The sequence below is a fragment of the Echinops telfairi genome, unplaced genomic scaffold (assembly GCF_000313985.2).
Source record: "Echinops telfairi isolate 266 unplaced genomic scaffold, ASM31398v2 ScPeMD7_4;HRSCAF=17, whole genome shotgun sequence".
NCBI classification, from domain to species: Eukaryota; Metazoa; Chordata; class Mammalia; order Afrosoricida; family Tenrecidae; genus Echinops; species Echinops telfairi.
In genome coordinates, this window is record NW_022103900.1 from 5415807 (window position 1) to 5433815 (window position 18009).

The following is an 18009-nucleotide window of genomic DNA, read 5'->3' on the forward strand; positions in this document are numbered from 1 at the left end:
TATGTTAACCAAACTTGTTTTTAAAGAGTAGGTGTGAAATAACTGGGTGGACAGTTAGATGATTAATATAACCCCTGTTTTCCTCAAGGCTGTGGAGGTTCCTGTGGAAGAGGATGTGAGACCTGCACCAATCAGGAGGATCCTGAAGTTCAATGCTGCCGAGTGGCCGTACATGCTGGCCGGGTCTGTGGGTGCAGCTGTCAATGGGGCCGTCACACCCCTCTACGCCTTCTTATTCAGTGAGATTCTTGGGGTGAGCGAGCAGCTGGGCTAACTTTATTCTTATTCCTCTTGTGTCTCGGCCAGTGGATGTAACATGTGTGATAGGATGGCTTTTTTTGTTTTGTTTTGTGTTAATGTTAGTACTTTTTTTTTTTGTTTTGTTAACTCTGTCTTTCTCATTTCCAAAGGAATAAACATCATTTGTGCCTCTGATCAGAAGGTTAGGAAGGCAAGGATGAGCACTCTCATTTGGGCTGGACAGGGGGTCACAGAGTCCTCCTGCCTGTCAGAAAATGAGGCCGCGGCTGCGCACTTTGTGCCAGAAGGACCAATTGACCTCCATGTGAGCCAAATCAGCATGCAAGGCCGCTGTGTTGAATAAAACAAAAAGACTTCAGGGCCATTTCTGATCTTGCTGAGGACCGAAGTACCAAGTTTGCCCGATAATAGCAGGCATCCGCGTGCAGTGTATAATTCTTCCCTCTCCTACTGATTGCACCATTAACATGGGGAGGTGGGAGGAAGAGGGAAAAGAGAGGAGTGAAATAAGGCATGGATAAAGAACAAGCGTTTGTCAGTTTTTCACTTTCTACAAGTTCTGAGAGGAACCCTGGTGAAGCACTTGGCTGCTACAGGAAGTGGTGGCAGTTTGAACCCCCTCCGGGCACTACAGGAAAGACAGCTGGCCATCTCTCCCTGGGAAGAGCGCAGCCTAGAAAACCCGTTCAGCCAAGTCTATTCGGTCACATGGGGTAAGGAAGAGGAGAAAATTGACACACTAACAAGAATAGAAGTGGGACAAGCACTGGACTACGAACAGCAGAGTTGGTGGTTCAAGCCACCAGCTGCTCCACAGGAGACAGACGAGGCTGTCTGCTCTTATAAAGGTCTATTAGCTCAGAAACCTCGAGTAGAGTCATCATGAGTCAGATCTGACTTGTGGCAATGGGTTTGTTTTGGTTTTATCTGATTTCATTGCTATATAATGATAACCACAAACATTTACTAACCACTATATTAGTCTTAAGAACCTCTTTGGCACCATGGGTTAAGTCCTCTGCTGAAAGGTTGGGGGTTCAAACCCACCAGCAGCTCTGAAGGAGAAAAATATGGCCATTTGCTCCTGTAAAGACTGAGAACCTCTGGCCTGCTGGGATTCTCTGTTGGGAGATCCCTTCTCCATGTGCCCTGGGGTCAAGTCACGCACTCCTCTGGGCATCAGTCGGCCAACTTTACAATGATTGGCAAAGACGATCTCTAACCTTGCCGTCCTAGAGGTCTATGAAATTGTCCAAGCAGAGTAGATGGGTCCATTCCTCCTGTAACCCTCCTGAAGCATCCGCGTGGCTAATGGTAGTGAGAGCAGTCCCTGTATTGTGATGACCGCCACAAGTCCTGGGACGAACTCGGGCGAAGCAATGGGAGAGCTTCAGCACCAGGATAGCAGAGTGCTGATCACTCACCGCCCTCGAGGCGATTCCGACTCACAGGGACCCCGTGGGCCGGAGTAGAACTGCCCCTGTGGGTCCTAAGATTGTGAATCTTTATGGGAGTAGAGAGCTGAATTTTTCTCCTGAAGAACAGCTGGTGTTTTTGAACTGCTGACCTTGTGGTGAGTTGCCCAAGTGTAACTCACTCCCCATCAGGGCTCCTTAACACTGAGCTAGCTAGTGAGATTCAGAGTTTTCTCATTATCAAGTTCCACAGAGCTGTATTTGCAAAGTGGATGAGGCTAAACAAACGTTATTATTTTGCCTCTTTGATAAAGAAGGTTGTTTTTTTTTTCCCTCTTAGCATAATCATCACATATACAATGTTTTCCACTGGTAGGGCATAATTATCATTCAGAGAATAGCCTGCTTTTAATTGCACGATCTTCATTCCGACAGACCTAACGGGCACAACATTCACATTTGGTTTATTGCGACCACAGTGTGGAACGTGGGCCCAGTAAGTGACGGGTCACCTTGGGATCCTGGATGCTGATGTAGCTAAGTCTCCTTATACACAGGAGACATTTTACCAGACTTACTCGCCCTGTGTCTGTTTGACTTGGAAAATGTGTCAAATCTTCCAAACACAGCAACTGGGGTGTCGCACGCCGAGAAAAGCCGGGGTTGAGAAGGCAGCCAGCTCTGGGTTTGAAGAAGGTTTCTGCGCTCTCCTGGCTATCTGTATTTGGGCAAGCAACTATAGTTTACCACTTATTGTAGACGTAAACGTCCACTCACAGTTTCTGTAGATTGAGGGGAGACATTTTCAGCTTCTGGCAACTGAGAGCCAACAACCTCTCTCTCAGATGGATGGGGACTGTGTTCTGTCCTGAACAAATCAATCTCAATGCCTTGACAGCTAATTACTTTTGTAATGGTGATAGCTGTCATATATGACACCTGTGAAACAAGTAGGGCACCTGAGTGTAGAAACCTTCTCTATTATTTGAGGACTACACAGGCCATGATAATACCTGGAATTTTTGCCTCTATTAACATTAACAGACTCACAAATAGTTTTCTTCTTCTCTCCTTCCTTCTCCCCTTCTTTCCTTTCTTCCTTCCTTCCTTCTCTGACTCACTGGATAGAGAACTCAAGGAATTTCGTCACCTTGTACATCTGGATAACAAAGAAAAGTCGATAACCATTGCCCAAGTCAGGCAAAGGCAAGGTTCTGGAAATTGTTTCCATGGCTTTGTAGTTTGTCCAGGTTTGGGGCTCTCATAGGCCAACTATATCATCATCTTCATCGCACTGTTCATAGCTAGCGGCGGATTAATCACTAAGCTATCCAGAGTGAAACTATGTTTAAGACACTTTTCATTGTGAATTTGGTGAAGATCTTGAGCAGATCAATTTCCCATTCAATAGTTCATTCTTTATCATCGATTGTAAAGGCCACCATGTAATACCATCTATCCTGCTTCCTCAAGTTTCCATTTAAAGGAAGACTATTTCAACCTGTGTAAGAGAAATTGCTTTTAAGCATATTTGAGTTTATCTTGCTACTGTTTACAACAATCATTTCTCTTCCTTCCTTGCTGTCTCCCAAAGACGTTTTCAATTCCTGATAAAGAGGAACAACGGTCTCAACTCCACGGTGTGTGCCTGCTCTTTGTAGTGCTGGGCATTGTATCCCTTTTCACCCAATTCCTGCAGGTAAAAAGAGCTTTCATTCTGAAGTAGAGAATTTAACAATTGGCCCCATTTCATGTTGAAATGTAGCCCAAGACTCCTGCTTTATGTTTTAGGGATATACATTTGCAAAATCTGGGGAGCTCCTCACAAAAAGACTACGGAAATTTGGCTTCAGGGCGATATTAGGGCAAAACATTGGCTGGTTTGATGACCTCAGAAACAGCCCTGGAGCCCTGACAACGAGACTTGCTACTGATGCTTCCCAAGTTCAAGGGGTAAGCTATGGAGGGGTGGTGGCTTGGGGGCGAGGAGCTGTGGTGTATTAACTGGAGTAGAATTTCTTTCATTTGCATCTTCTGTCTGCTTCCTGTAAGCCTTCCGACCCTTGTAAAGATTTAGAATCTCAGAAACCCACGGGGGGCAGTTCTACTCGGCCCTATAGCGTCACTGTGAGTTGGAGTAAACTTGATGGCATTTTGTTTGTTTGGTTGTTTGTTTCAATGCCCCAGTGCCACCCTTTCTACCTTTTCCAGTGCTGACAAACAGCAGCTAAATCCCAGTGTCTCTTAGGAAGTCCCTCAAATCATTAAATGAAAATAGTTAACAGATGAGTTCCTGAAAGTTGGGAGTAAAATGGACTCTTAGTAATCCACATTTTAAATCAATCTAGTTTAGGAGGATTTATCATTTAGAAGAAGCCATATTTTTTGGTATAAACAAGACTTTTTAACATAATGTCACTCAGGAACTTAGGCATCCTTGAAAAGGCACATTGCATTGGTAAAAGTCTGGGTGTGTGAGCTTACTCAATTGCTTTTGGTTTGCAGGCTGCTGGCTCTCAAATTGGGATGATCGTCAATTCCTTCAGCAACATTGCTGTGGCCATGACCATTGCCTTCTTATTCAGCTGGAAGCTGAGCTTGGTCATTTTGTGCTTCTTCCCCTTCTTGGCTCTGTCAGGAGTCATACAGACCAAAATGTTGACAGGATTTGCCTCGCAAGACAAGCAAGCTCTAGAGTCGGCAGGACAGGTAATCTTATAGACCTCATGCCCAGACTCCTCAGGGCAAAGTGGCTTTCTGACGGACTCTGTGATGCTTGCTTACAAATGTTAGGTTGCATGGTTAGAAACCTCCTACTCACCCTTCTTGTGGGTGCAAGATGCAAAGGCTCTAAGAACAAGCTCTGGTGCTAGGATGGGGGTCAATAAAGAGGGTCAGATGTTCATTTTGGTTTTGTCTTCTTAAACTGTTGGTTTGTTTCCCCATATATTTTCTGCCATATCATTTGTAAGAATAGACAACTCAGTTCTGTTTGCAGTATGTTGGGCTTGTACTCAGTTTCACATTTTTGCTGACTCATGCTGCCCACCCTCATCCACAGAGGGCAGTTATTCACTTTGTAATGACCCATTCCTTGAATCCTCATACATCAGAGTCTTCTCGGCTTGTGGCAAATGTCTTTCCTGGATAGATTCATGAGCCAAAGTTCCTGACAATGACTGGTTTCGACTATTGGCTCTTAAAATGTGCTCTAACTGAAATCTGATGATCAGGGTCAAATTCAGGGTGGGGCATAAACACTTTTCATATTTCAGGATCATGGTTGCACACACACATACGTGCACTCTGTCTTTCACCAATTTTATTATAGCCCAGGTTTTGTCCTTTCAACTGTGGGAATGGCAACATTATCGCTGTCTGAGTAGGAAGGAGCATGGAGTTGAAACACTGAAGGATTTGATGGATAAAATACTGAAAGATGCAGGAAGCATCAAAAGAAGATGGAAGAATAAACAAAATCACTGTCCCCAAATGAGTTGATTAACTTTCAACCATTCCAAAAAATAGCACATGATGAAGAAATTATGCTACCAAAGGAAGAAGCTAAACTGAAGTGAATAACAGTGTTCTGGGAACTGATGAAATACAAATTGAAATGTTCCAACAAACAGATGCAGGGAGGGTGACACTCACTCGTCCACAGAAGACAGCTACCTGGCCAACCAGCTGGAAGAGTTCTAGATCTGTGCCCTTTCCAAAGAAAGGTAATCCAACAGAATGCTGAAATAATATCATCAGTATCACCCCAGGTAAAACTTTGCTGAAGACAATTTTAAAAATGTTGCAGCAGTAAATCAACAGGGAACTGTTGGAAATTCAAACCAGAGCTAGAGGAGGATGTGGAACAAAGGATATTATTGCCGATGGCAGATGAATCTTGACTGAATGGGGGAATACAGAAAGATGATTACCTATGTTTTATGCAATATGCCTTTGAGGCATTTGACTGTGTGAATCATACCGAACTATACGTAGCATTGTGAAGAATGGGAGTGAAGAAGACTCCATTGTGCTCATGTGAAACCTGTTCACAGACCAAAAGGCAGTTTTTGAACAAAAAGAGGTGCATTGAATGGTGTACAATCAGGAATGGCTGCGTCAACGCCCTTCACTATAAAGGCTCAATCTGCAGGCTGAGCAAATCATTTGCGAAGCTGGACTTTGTAAAGAATGGAGCATCAGGATTGGAGGAAGGTGTATTAGCAACCTGGGATATGCAGGTGATATACTCTTGCTTGCTGAAGCTAAGAGGCCTTGAAGCACCTGCTGATGAAGATCGAGGATGGCAGCCTTCAGTATGGCTTATTCCTTGACATAAAGAAAATCAAAATCCTCACAGATAAGCCAGTAAGCTAAGCAACGCCATGATCAGGAGAAGAAAGTTCGAAGTTGTCAACGATGTTATTTTACTTGGATTCCCTGCAAGCCCAGCAGCTAAGATTCCAAACAACGTGCGATATAAGGGAAGGAGATCCCTGAGAAGACTGTTTCCGCCGGCCCACGTCACGGTGTTTTCAATGGTCTCACACGCACTGGAAACTGGACGGTAGTGGGGGAAGATCGAAGCAGAGTTGATGCTTTGAATTCTGGTGGTGATGAGGGATATCGAATAGGCTACAAACAGACAGAACAGATCTGTATTGGAAGATGTTCAGTTGGAATGTCCCTTGAGAGCAGCAATGACAAGACTTCGTCTCGTGTACTTTGAGCATGTTATCAAGAGGAAGCCGTCCTTGGAGAAAGACATCATGCTTGGTAATGTAGAGTCAGCCAAAGAGAAGACCCTCTACCAGATGGATTGGCAAAATGGATGTAATAATAGACTAACATAGAGCAGCAACTGTAAGAATGCCTCCCGACAAGGTAGTGTTTCATCCTGTTGAGGGTGTGTATATGTGTGTGCGTGTGTGTATGGGGGTGGGGTGGGGGGAGTAACTGTGAATCAGAAATGATAGGACGATAGTAACAACAATAAGCTACAAGCCAAAATGATTGTATATGCCTGTTTTTGTGTCATGTTTAGGGAAGAACCCTAATTCAGAAGCAATGCTTATTTACCCTGGAGTGTGAATTTAAGGAAAGTCAAATTCATAGACTAAAAGAAAAATTTTACATTTAATTTTAAGTTACCTTGGACAATATTTTAGCAGATTGATTAAAAAAGAGAATCTGATATTAAGACATCTTCTCTCTCAGATTTCGTAGGAATGAGATACCATTTTAGACATTTCAAATGGATTGGCAAAGACAGTAAGACACTATCAAGTGTAACTGTCCAGTTCTAGTTACCACTGAGATGACTAATTGATGGCAATCCCATGTGTCCCACAGGGTTTCCAATGCCTGATTTTTCAGAAGTAGATCTCCAGGTTTTTCTGAGCTGCCCCTGAGTGCACTCCAACTGTGTTAGACAGGGTTCTCTAGAGAGATAAGACCAAATTGCTGATAATTTAATATATTTATTTATAAAGATAATTAGATATATAACAAGGAATGAACTGTTAAATCATATACAGTTAAATATATAATACAAGAAAGAAACAGTTAAATTATAAAGCACTACAAAGGCTCAATTCAGCTCTCTGCCGTGAGAGAAATGTAAGAGACTAGCAGTCCTTCCAGTCTCATCTGCTGCCAGATCTTCCTCTATTTATAGAGAGAGCTAGGCTATGTCAGCACAGCAGCCAATCAGAAGGCAGGTCACCAACTGCCAGCCAGGTCACCAACTGCCAGTCCCCAGCTCCAGCGATGTCTTAAAGGGACCTCAACTTACAGCGACACAGTCCACAGGCTAGGCGTCCCACAGGCAGTGTAGCCTTTAAATTGAGGCACAGGACAAGCAAGGCAGCCGCACACTGGTCCGATGATCAAAGAGCGAGAGACAAGAAAAGCGAGACTCACCAAGGCATTTATCTCTCTGCCCTTCAGTTAATCCCACTTGTGTTTATCGGCCAGGCTGGCACAATAAACTATCTCACCAACCTGTAACCTTTCAGTTAGTAGCTGAATAACTATTTGTACCACTAGGAATTCCTCCCACTTCTCTCTCCCACAAGAAGACAAGACATATGAGAATGAAAGAGAGCTTAGATTTGGCTGACAGCATATTTCAGGGTACAATTGAGTTGATCTCCAGCTGATTTTTGTCAAACATCCCCATTTGGGGCCCCTATATCTGATTTGTGCTACATTTGATCATGTATACCCATTTTAACCTGTGTATAGTTGAAATGTCATAAAAGGAGTTCTTTTTGTTCTCTTGTCTCTAAGACTCTTTTTCCTCCTTTAGATTGCAAACGAAGCTCTCAGTAACATCCGCACCGTCGCTGGTATTGGAAAGGAGAGGTGGTTTATTGAAGCCTATGAGGCTGAGCTGGAGAAGCCATTCAAGACAGCCATTCGAAAGGCGAACGTATATGGCTTCTGCTTTGGTTTTTCCCAGTGTATTACATTTATTGCCAATTCTGCTTCCTACCGATACGGAGGTTACTTAATCCTCCATGAAGCCCTGCACTTCAGCTATGTGTTCAGGTGAGGGCTCGGGGTGTCCACATGATCACAGCCACACTAGATCAACACTCTACGAAGGAGTGGCTATCATCGTGAGTTGCCCCATCCATCCTGCACTATCTGCTTGAGCTACCAGTTAGCTTTTGCTTGCTTAACCAACTATCCAAAATTTGGTGTCTAACACAACCTGCGTCTGTGGGTTGGCAGGGTGGTTCTGCTGACTTGGATGATGCAGCGAGCGTGGAGGAGGATGCGAGCATGTCAGGGAAGGTTGGACTTCTGCCTCCACAGTCTCTCTCTCTCTCTCTCTCTCTCTCTCTCTCTCTCTCTCTCTCTCTCTCTCGCCGACACATGTGGCTTCTTCCAGTTATGGGCCCACGTTTCTCAGGGCAAGTCCTAATGTACAAACACCTTTTCAAGTCTCTACGTGCTTCACATTTTCTATTATCTCAGTGGCTGTGATTGACCTAGCCCAGATTTAAAGGATAGAGAAATGTTCCTTATCTCTTGATGAGAGGAGTGAAAATGTCTTATTGCAAAAGAGTGTGCATACAATGATAGGACACATTATTGTGACTGTCTTTTACAAAGGAGCTACCAAACTAGTTAACACTAGGAAATCATGGTGACCTTGAATTAGATGGTTCGTCAAAGCAACCCGTTACCATTAGCCCAATATTGACTCATGGAGCCTCTGGGTGGACTTGAACTCCCAGCCTTTGGGTTAGTCATCAAGTGGGTTGACGGTTTGCACCACCCAGAGGCTCCAGATGGTTCATGGAATGATTCTAGCTGAATTCTCCTTCTCTCCCACAAAGAGGGCATGCTTCCAGCGGAGACCTCATAGCTAGAGACAGCAAAGCCCACACGAGGAAGTTATATTCCTCTCTTAGAGTCAGAACCTTTCTTCTACAAAATTGCTATTGAGTGTAGGTCCTCACATTTCCAGAGCCAGTAAACTAAGGGTGCCAGATCTGGGGATACAGTGTTTGGATGGGATAGGGGGAGATAGTCTGAGAAAGCCTTGCAGGGATTTAGGAAAGTCAGACACGATAAGAATGTTCTTTTAGATTTTGTTCGCAAGCCATGAAGTCTGCTTCTTTCTTTTGATCTTTTTCCTGGTATTTCTCTCCTATACCACTGCACCCAACCCACCTGGAAATCCTCTTTTTTGAATCTTCACATACTTATGGCTCCTTGTTCAAATTAGAAAAGTAAAAAAAAAATGTGGATTTGGTTTATTTCATTTATATGATATATTTTAAGAAATGATCTGCCAACATGTGAAAATTGGGAGTCTTTGCAAAAAACTCCCAGTTTCTACATTTCTGATTCTGCACTCCCACTAGAGATTTGAGTTTGTGACTCCCGACTTAACCATTCCTGCTAATAAACTGAGCAGTCAGCCATGCAGAGACCTCCCCTCCCCAGGAGAGTCAAGCCCTCTGTGAGCCCTTAGGACTCCTCCAGGGGGTCTCCTCAAATCATGGTTCAGACAGCACCGTGTTTGCTATTCATTTATTCACTCATTCACTTGTTCAGCCACTGAATGCATGCTGAAGACAGTTAAAAGCGGGGACAAATAGAAAGGAAGAAATGAGCACATCTTTCTCACGCAGAGTGAAGCATATGCCATTTTGCCGCAGAATTGACATTACCGATTATTATCTTTTAAACATTTAACATATGTTGAGGGAATGGAGAATCGGAAGAAAGCTATCCAGTCCAGTGAATTTACTTCAGAGAGTAAAAGCCTCCTTACTTTTATTTTGAAAAGTCGTTGTGTATGTATATTTAAATTTTCTTATAAAGAATTATTGTGACTGAAGCAGGCTTTGGAGGTCTGAACATCTCTTGGTCAGTGCCCCGCTCCCCCGCTTGCCTGTAATACAATTTGAGGACTTCTAACTTCCCCAAGCCCCTTTCCCAGATAAGGCTCATGAGAGGAAAAGACCTGCCAACCAGACTCAGCTCTTTCCCAGCAGAACCAGAGCTGAGACCGAAAATGCCCGCCTTTAGGCTGTCAAAGCAATCCCAGCCCGCCCCTCTCTACCTGGGTGTCCATCTGATTGCAGAGTGATCACTGCTGTTGTCCTGAGCGGGTCTGCTCTCGGAAGAGCCTCCTCTTACACCCCGAACTATGCCAAAGCGAAAATATCAGCTGCACGCTTCTTCCAACTGCTGGACCGACAACCCCCAATCAATGTATACAGCAGTGGAGGTGAAAAGTGGGTAAGTACGCTGGTGAAGGAAGTGGGACGGGGAACAGGTAAGGGGGGTTGTGTGTGTTTGTGTGTGTGTGTTTGCAGGCGCATGTATACAACAGTCATTGGGGCTGGTCAGACAATTCCACTTAGCCTAGAAACTTCTGCAGTATACAGCTTCATTCATAAGTGCTTTGAATGGACAGGCAATAGATTTACACTTGTAAAGATTCAAGTAAATTAGCATACATTATCTATTAATAGAGTTGGCATTTGAATATGGCAGAGATATTCAATGAATGCTAAATCCTGTACATATACTGTAAAACACACTTAGTTCCAGAATAAATGAAGCTTAATATCTTTTGAACCTACCCACCTCCCATGTTTCGTACTGATGTGCTGGTGTGTTGCTGTTAGGTGCCACCGAGTCACGTGCGACCCCTAATTATCCTATGTACACAAACGGAACACTACTGGCCCTGTGCCGTCCCCACAATTGGTCTATGTCACCCATTGTTGCGGCCACTACACCAGTCCTTCTTGTTGAGGGTCTCCCTCTTTTCACTCCCCTTCCACTTCACCACTCCAGGGACTAGGTGTTATCTCTCCTGATAACATGCCCAAAATACGTGGCACAAAGTCTCACCCTCGCTGCCTTTGAGGAGCCTTCTGGCCATACTTCTTCCAAGACAGATCGGCGTGTCCTTTTAGCAGTTCATGGTACTTTCAGTATCTTCGGCAGCACCACGACGCAATGTACCGATTCTTCTTTGATCGTCTCTATTCAGTGTCCAACTTTCACCTGCACACAAGGCCACTGAAAACACCATGGCTTGAGTTAGGCAGACCTTAGTCTTCAAAGCAAACTCCTTGCTTTTCAGCACTTGACTGAGGTCTTGTGCAGCAAATTTACTCCATGCAATTTGTCATTTGATATCTTGACTGCTGCTTCCATGAGCATTGATTGTGGATCCAAGCAAGACAAAATCCTTGACAACTTCGGTCTTTTCTCTACTTATCATGACCTTACCTATTGGCCTCATTGTGAGGAGTTTAGTCTTCTTCACATTGATTCATAGTCCCTACCGAAGGCGGCAATCCCTTGTTCTTGATCAGGCAGTGCTTCCAGTCTTGCACGCTTTCAGCAAGCAATGTTGTGTCATCTCCGTGCGGCAGGTTAATACACCATCCACCGATCCTAATGCCACACTCTCCATCATATAATCCAGCTTCTCTACTTCTTTGCTCAGCACGCAGATTGCATAGGTATGGGGAGAGGATACAACACTGATATGCCTTTCCTGATTTTAAACCACACTGTAGTCCTTTGTTCTGTTCACACAGCTGCCTCTTGATCCATGTACAAGTTCCACATGAGCACACTGAGGTGTTCTGGAATTCCCATTCTTCTTAAGGCTACCCATAGTCTGTTATGATCCACATAGTCAAATCCCTTTGCATAGTCAACAAAACACAGGTAAACATCTTTCTAGTATTCTCTGCTTCAGCCAAGATCCATCTGACACAAACATTGATATCTCTTGTTCTACATCCTTTTTAAAATCCAGCCTGGCACCACCCTGTCATTGTACTCCTGCAACCTTTGTTGGATTATCTTCAGCAAAATTTTATTTCATGTGTTATCCATGATATTTTTCTGTAGTTTGAGCATTCTGATGGGTCACCTTTCTTTGGAATGGGTACAGAGATGGACCTATTCCAGTCAGTGGGCCAAGATGCTGTCTTCCACATTTCCTAGCACAGAGGAATGAGTGCTTCCATTGCTGCATCAGCTTGTTGAAACATTTCGATTAGAATTGCATCAATTCCAGAAGCCTTGTTTTTTGGCTAATGCTTTCAGTGCAGCATGAACTTCTTCCTCCAGCACCATTGGTTCTTTCTTATATGCCACCTCCTGAAATGGGGGGCTGTCAACTAGTTCTTTGGGGGACTGAGTCTGGATATTCTTTCCATCTCATGAGCTGTTAGTGCAGCTAGTGGTCGGTACACACATTTGAACAATAGTTTCATTTATTGGATTTCCTTGAATGCAGATACATATAATCCATTCACGGACAGCATTGTACTTCAGGATGAATCTTAAATGTTCTTTTTTATAATGAGTGCGATATCATTCCTCTTAGTGTGTCCTTCCTGGCATAGTAAACCATATGATTTTCTGATCCAAAGTTGCCCATCCCAGTCCATCTCAGCTCACTCATACCCAGGATATCGATAACGTTTGCATTCCATTTCAGTTTTCATGACTTCCAATTTCTCTAGATTCATACTTCATGCATTCCAAGTTCCTATTATCAGTAGATGTCAGCAGCTGTTTCTCCTCATTTGGGGTCATGCCCCACCAGCAAAATGAAGGTCTCAAAGGCTTACCCCCACAGACTTTTACTCCATTTCTGTCATGGTTAACTCTACTTTGAGAATACGGCTCTTCCTCTGTCTTAATTTGAGTCTCTTCTGACTAAAGCGCTCATCTCTGGCACTATCTCTGTTAGTATTCTGAGGCATTCCGTATCTGGCAGTGTTTTGATGCTATGCATTTGTTTTTCAGCTGCTAGTCCTCCGAAGCAGACAGTGTATTCTTTCCATGTAGCCTTTTCTTAGTTTGGTAGTTCTGCTAAAGCGTGTTCACTTTGGGTGTCCTTTCTGGTCTTTGAAGTACCAGCGACATACGTTCCAGCATCATCGCGACACACAGGCCACCACAGTAAGCTGAACTGACAGACAAGTGGTGGCGCTACTGCGAAATGCAGAAATACGGACTTTTCCTGTCCAATGATGGTAATTTGGTTCACCTTGATGAAAGTTTGTTTGGTCAAATAAATTTGATCTCAACAAAATATCTTTCCTCATAATTGATAGTCTTCAGAGGCATTGTTAATCTGTCCTGCCCCCTTTTGAAAAATCTCAGTAGGCTCAAGAGCACAAAAATATCCCCAGAAACTTAATAAAGTTTAATTGAATTCAGAAATCTTTTTAAACTGGTGAAATGATGGGTTTCTTCTTCAGCTCAATAGAAGTAAAGTTTCTTTGGCCTTCACTAGATGTCCATTTCTCAAGTTCATGATTGGAACTATTTTTAGACACACCAACCTGTAGTTGATCTTGTGAAGTGGAGACACCTTAGAATGAGGAACCATTGGAGATCAAGGGGGCAGCATCTGTCCAAGGACACAACTCAGAAGGGTTAGGAGAGAAGAAGGTAGGAAATGCCGGGGAGAGATGGAGAGTGCTGTGGCACTGAGGGCAGTGCCACCAATGAGATGAACAAGTGGTGTCGCAATTATTGAATGGAAAATTGATGTGCTCTGTACACCTTCACCCCACAACATTAAAAAAAACTAAACAGAAACCATGCAATTCAAATGTATTCACTCATCTTTGCAGTACAAAACACAAGTAACTCTGACCCTCAGTCATTTCAAGTGCAATGCCTGTGAAATCTTTTAGGGATCAGAGTTGAAGGTTTGGGCCGTTGCGGCTTCTGCGAGGTGATAACATCTATGATCTTCCATTCAGATGACAAAGAAATCCCCTCAGGTTGGATGGGAAGCAGAGGTCCAGTTTCTTTCGTTTAGCTGCTCTTGTTTCCCTGCAGGGCTGCTAAAATAGGGGAGACACTGCCTTTGCATCAAGTTGTTGGGCTTGATAGTGTGATGTTTTCCCTAGTACTGCCATTGAAAAGCGTGTGTGTGTGTGTGTGTGTGTGTGTGTGTGTGTAAACCAACGTTTTGAAGTTGTTTCAAAGAGCAGAACTTTATTTCCTCACAGTTCGGGAGGAAAGAAGTCAATGTAGGTCATGACTCCATGGGATGGTTCTCCATCGACTTCAGCTTCTACTAGGAGCAATCCATAAAGTTCCGATCTCGTAGACGCATCTGCCTTGTGTGTTTGTCTTCATATGGCAGCTTACCCCTGTGTGTGTGTGTGTGTATTTTGCTCTTCTTATAATTCCCAAAGGTCACTGTTGTCAAATCAAGTTGATTCTGACTCAAAGCATCCCTACAGGATCAGGTAGAACTGCCCCGTAGGCATCCCCAGCCTGAGACTGTAATACACATGGACCCCCCCCCCCCCCCCGGGCCCCACCCCCACCCCACCCCCGTGTCTTTTTCCCTTGGAGCCACTGGTAGGCGTGAACTGTCAAGCTTGCAGTTAGCAGCTGAGTGCCTGCACCGAGACATCACCAGACTCCTTTTCTTTATAGCTCAGAAAGGATTACATTTAGGACCCATCCTACTCTGGTATGCTTTTTTTATTGGGGGCTCTTACAGTTCTCATCCCAATTCATCCATCCATTGTGTCAAGCACGTTTGTACATATGTTGCCATCAGCATTTTCAAAACATTTTTTTTAACTTGAGCCTTTGGTATCAACTCATTTTTCCCTCCCTCACCATCCCTCCCTCATCAACCCTTGATAATTTATAAATTGTTTCCATGTCTTACACTGACCGATAGCTCCCTTCACCCACGTTTCTGTTGTCCGCCCCCCTGGGAGGGTGTTATATGTAGATGATGGTGATTGGTTCCCCCTTTCTCCCCCCCTTCCACTCCCCCTACTGGTATTGATACTCTGATTATTGGTCCTGAGGGGTTTATCTGTCCTGGATTCCCTGTGTTTCCAGTTCTTATCTGTACCAGTGTGCATCCTCTGGTCTAGCTGGATTTGTAAGGCAGAACTGGGGTGATGATAGTCGGTGGGGTGGGGGGGAGGAAGCATTAAAGAACTAGAGGAAAGTTGTGCATTTCATTGATGCTATACTACACCCTGACTGGCTCATCTCTTCCTTGTGACGCTTCTGTGAGGGATGTCCAATTGTCTACAGTGGGCTTTGGGTCTCCACTCCACACTCCCCCTTATTCACAATGACATGATTTTTTGTTTTGGGTCTTTGATGCCTGATACCTGATCACGTGGACACCTCGTGATCACACAGGCTGGTATGTTTCCTCCATGTGGGCTTTTTTGCTTCTCAGCTAGATGGCCACTTGTTTATCTTCAAGCACTTAAGACCCCAGATGCTATATCTTTTGATAACCAGGCACCATCAGCTCTCTTCACCACATTTACTAATGCACCCATTTTGTCTTCAGTGATTGTGTTGGGAAGGTGAGCATCACAGAATGCTGGCTTATTAGAATAAAGTGTTCTTTTGTTGAGGGAGTACTTGAGTAGAGGCCCTATGTCTGTCTGCTACCTTAATGTTTAACATATAAATATATGTACATAGATCTATTTCCCTATTGTTATATATAAATATATTTGCATATGTATATATCTGTATTTGGACCTCTATAACTGTCCTTTGCTTCCTAGTTCTTTCCTCTATTTCCCTTTAGTTTCCTCTTGTCCCACGAAAATATTTGGCCTTCTTTGGGTTTCAATAATTCTTCTTGGCTACATTGACCTTGATCAAGCCCCACCAGGCCTCCTACACCCTCCTCACCATCCATTTAGATCACTTGTTATTCCCTTGCTCCTGGGTTTGTTGATAACCCCCCTGTCCCCCCAGCCCCCTCTCCTGTGTTGGTCCCATTGTTTTCTCCTCTGGATTGTTTATCTCACCTATCTTATCTAGATAGACATGCAGAGACAATAGTAAGTACAAAAACAAGAGAGAGGAAAACAAAACAACAACAATAAAACTGACACACACAAAAAAGAAAAGCCTATAAATAATTCCAGGTCTGTTTGTTGACCTTTAGGAGTGTTTTCTGGTGGAGTCTGATGGGGTGCCACACCTTGGCCCTAAAGTCTATTTTTGATATTCTCCAGGACCTCATTGCTTTGCTCCCCTTGCTGCTCTGTTGCACACCCTTTGTGTTTTGCCCCCGTGTGGTGGGGTCAGATCAGACACAATTCTTGTGCTGTGTCTCCAGTGTTGTCCCCTGTAGTGCTATGGGTCAGTGAGGGACATCATGTCTCATGGTGGGGCCAGCCCTATGGTCCTCTCTGTGCATTGGCTGCTCTAAGTAGGAACATCATCCTAGGGGTTTGGTGGGCCAGGCTGTGTTCCGCTCTCTCTTCTTCCCTCTTTGTTCCTGTGTGTTCTGATTAGACACACCCCTTTTCCTGAGCTGTAACTTCAGGGTTGTTCTCTGAAGTGGGTATGCCTTTACTAACATGAGAAAAGAAAAATCCAGTTTCTAACCAGAATCACATCCATCAGTACAGGGGCCAGGACTACAATAAGGGGCTTGAAAATGTTTGTGGAAAATTCCATTATCTTTTCATTTTATTTTTCCACAAAGTTTTTGAATCCTTTCCATATGCGTATGTGTGTGTGTGTGTGTGTGTGTATGTATGTGTTTGTGTAAAAAAAGTTTTGGGGGTGGGGAGGTATACAACTCAATCCATAGGTCATGATATTGAAGATAGGCTATCTGAATCAGGAGCTTAAAAGTTAACTGTAGGTACATGGCCCATATTCTAGACCCTAGGACCCTCTGTAATTTCAATCCTTCTTTCACAGGACAACTTCCAGGGGAAGATTGACTTTGTTGACTGCAAATTCACGTATCCTTCTCGGCCTAACATACAAGTTCTCAATGGGCTCTCAGTGTCTATTAACCCAGGGCAGACACTGGCCTTTGTTGGAAGCAGTGGATGTGGCAAAAGCACCAGCATTCAGCTGTTGGAACGTTTCTATGATCCCGACAAAGGGAAGGTGGTAAGCAATGGGGCTGTGCTTGCGAAGGTGGCTCTCTGAGGAGCATCTCTGATGGTCAAAAGGGTTCTTCAACACTGTGCCTTGCCAGCCTCACCCCAAACTGCTTGCCTCAGACACTTACCCCGTGCAGGTTTTCCAGTCTCTTTGATTTGCTGGTTGACCTGATTTTACCTCACAGTTTCTAACATCCAATGCTTCCATGTTCCAGTCGACCAGTTCACCCCTAGTTAGGCAAAGAGAACCAGGGATACTGTGAAGCTGGAGATGAGTGTGTTTAACAGACGCATTCACTTACCGGCAAATGGAGCAGAAAGTGCAGCCGAATCAAGAACCTAATGGCCGTGAAGGGAAAAAGTGGTGTGTGTGGGGGTGGGGGGGCGGGGGGAATGACAAGGAGCGCAATGATAAATGAGCAAGAAAAATGACCTAGCATGAAAAGCTGGGACAATCTCAATTCAAGATTAAGTCTAAGTAAAATCAAGGAACTCAAGCTGATCGTCACAAGACATAAAGCTTCCTCAGCGAGATGTAAATGGTCGGTGGATATTTTTGGTTGCTTATTTTCTACAGTTTAATTTTCATTTGTTTCCCTTCCTTTTCTTTTCAAAGTAACGTATGCCATTGTTGTTCGATGCTGTCAGGTGGTTTCTGACTCACAGTGACCTTATGTCCAACAGAAGGAAACACTGCCCAGTCCGGTGCCACCCTCACAGTTGCTGCTGTGCTTGGTCTCGTTGTTGGATCTACTGAGACAATCCATCACATGGATAGATTTTCGTCTTTCAGATCACCCCCTTTCTTTTTAAAAAAATCATTTTATTGGGGGCTCATACAACTCATCACAATCCATCCATCCATCCATTGTGTCCAGCTCATTTGTACATTTGTTGCCATCATCATTCTC

The 18009-nt window shown here is 44.0% G+C and overlaps 1 protein-coding gene across 1 annotated transcript in view; it reads left to right on the top strand.

Moving 5' to 3' along the window:
• ABCB11 (ATP binding cassette subfamily B member 11) overlaps window positions 1-18009 on the top strand; it is a 116092-nt gene that overhangs the window by 88663 nt on the left and 9420 nt on the right. The window contains 7 exon segments of the mRNA XM_045299935.1: window positions 89-253; window positions 3271-3375; window positions 3468-3629; window positions 4182-4385; window positions 7987-8228; window positions 10283-10439; window positions 16908-17105. Of these exon segments, the coding sequence (XP_045155870.1) occupies window positions 89-253; window positions 3271-3375; window positions 3468-3629; window positions 4182-4385; window positions 7987-8228; window positions 10283-10439; window positions 16908-17105 (1233 nt within the window).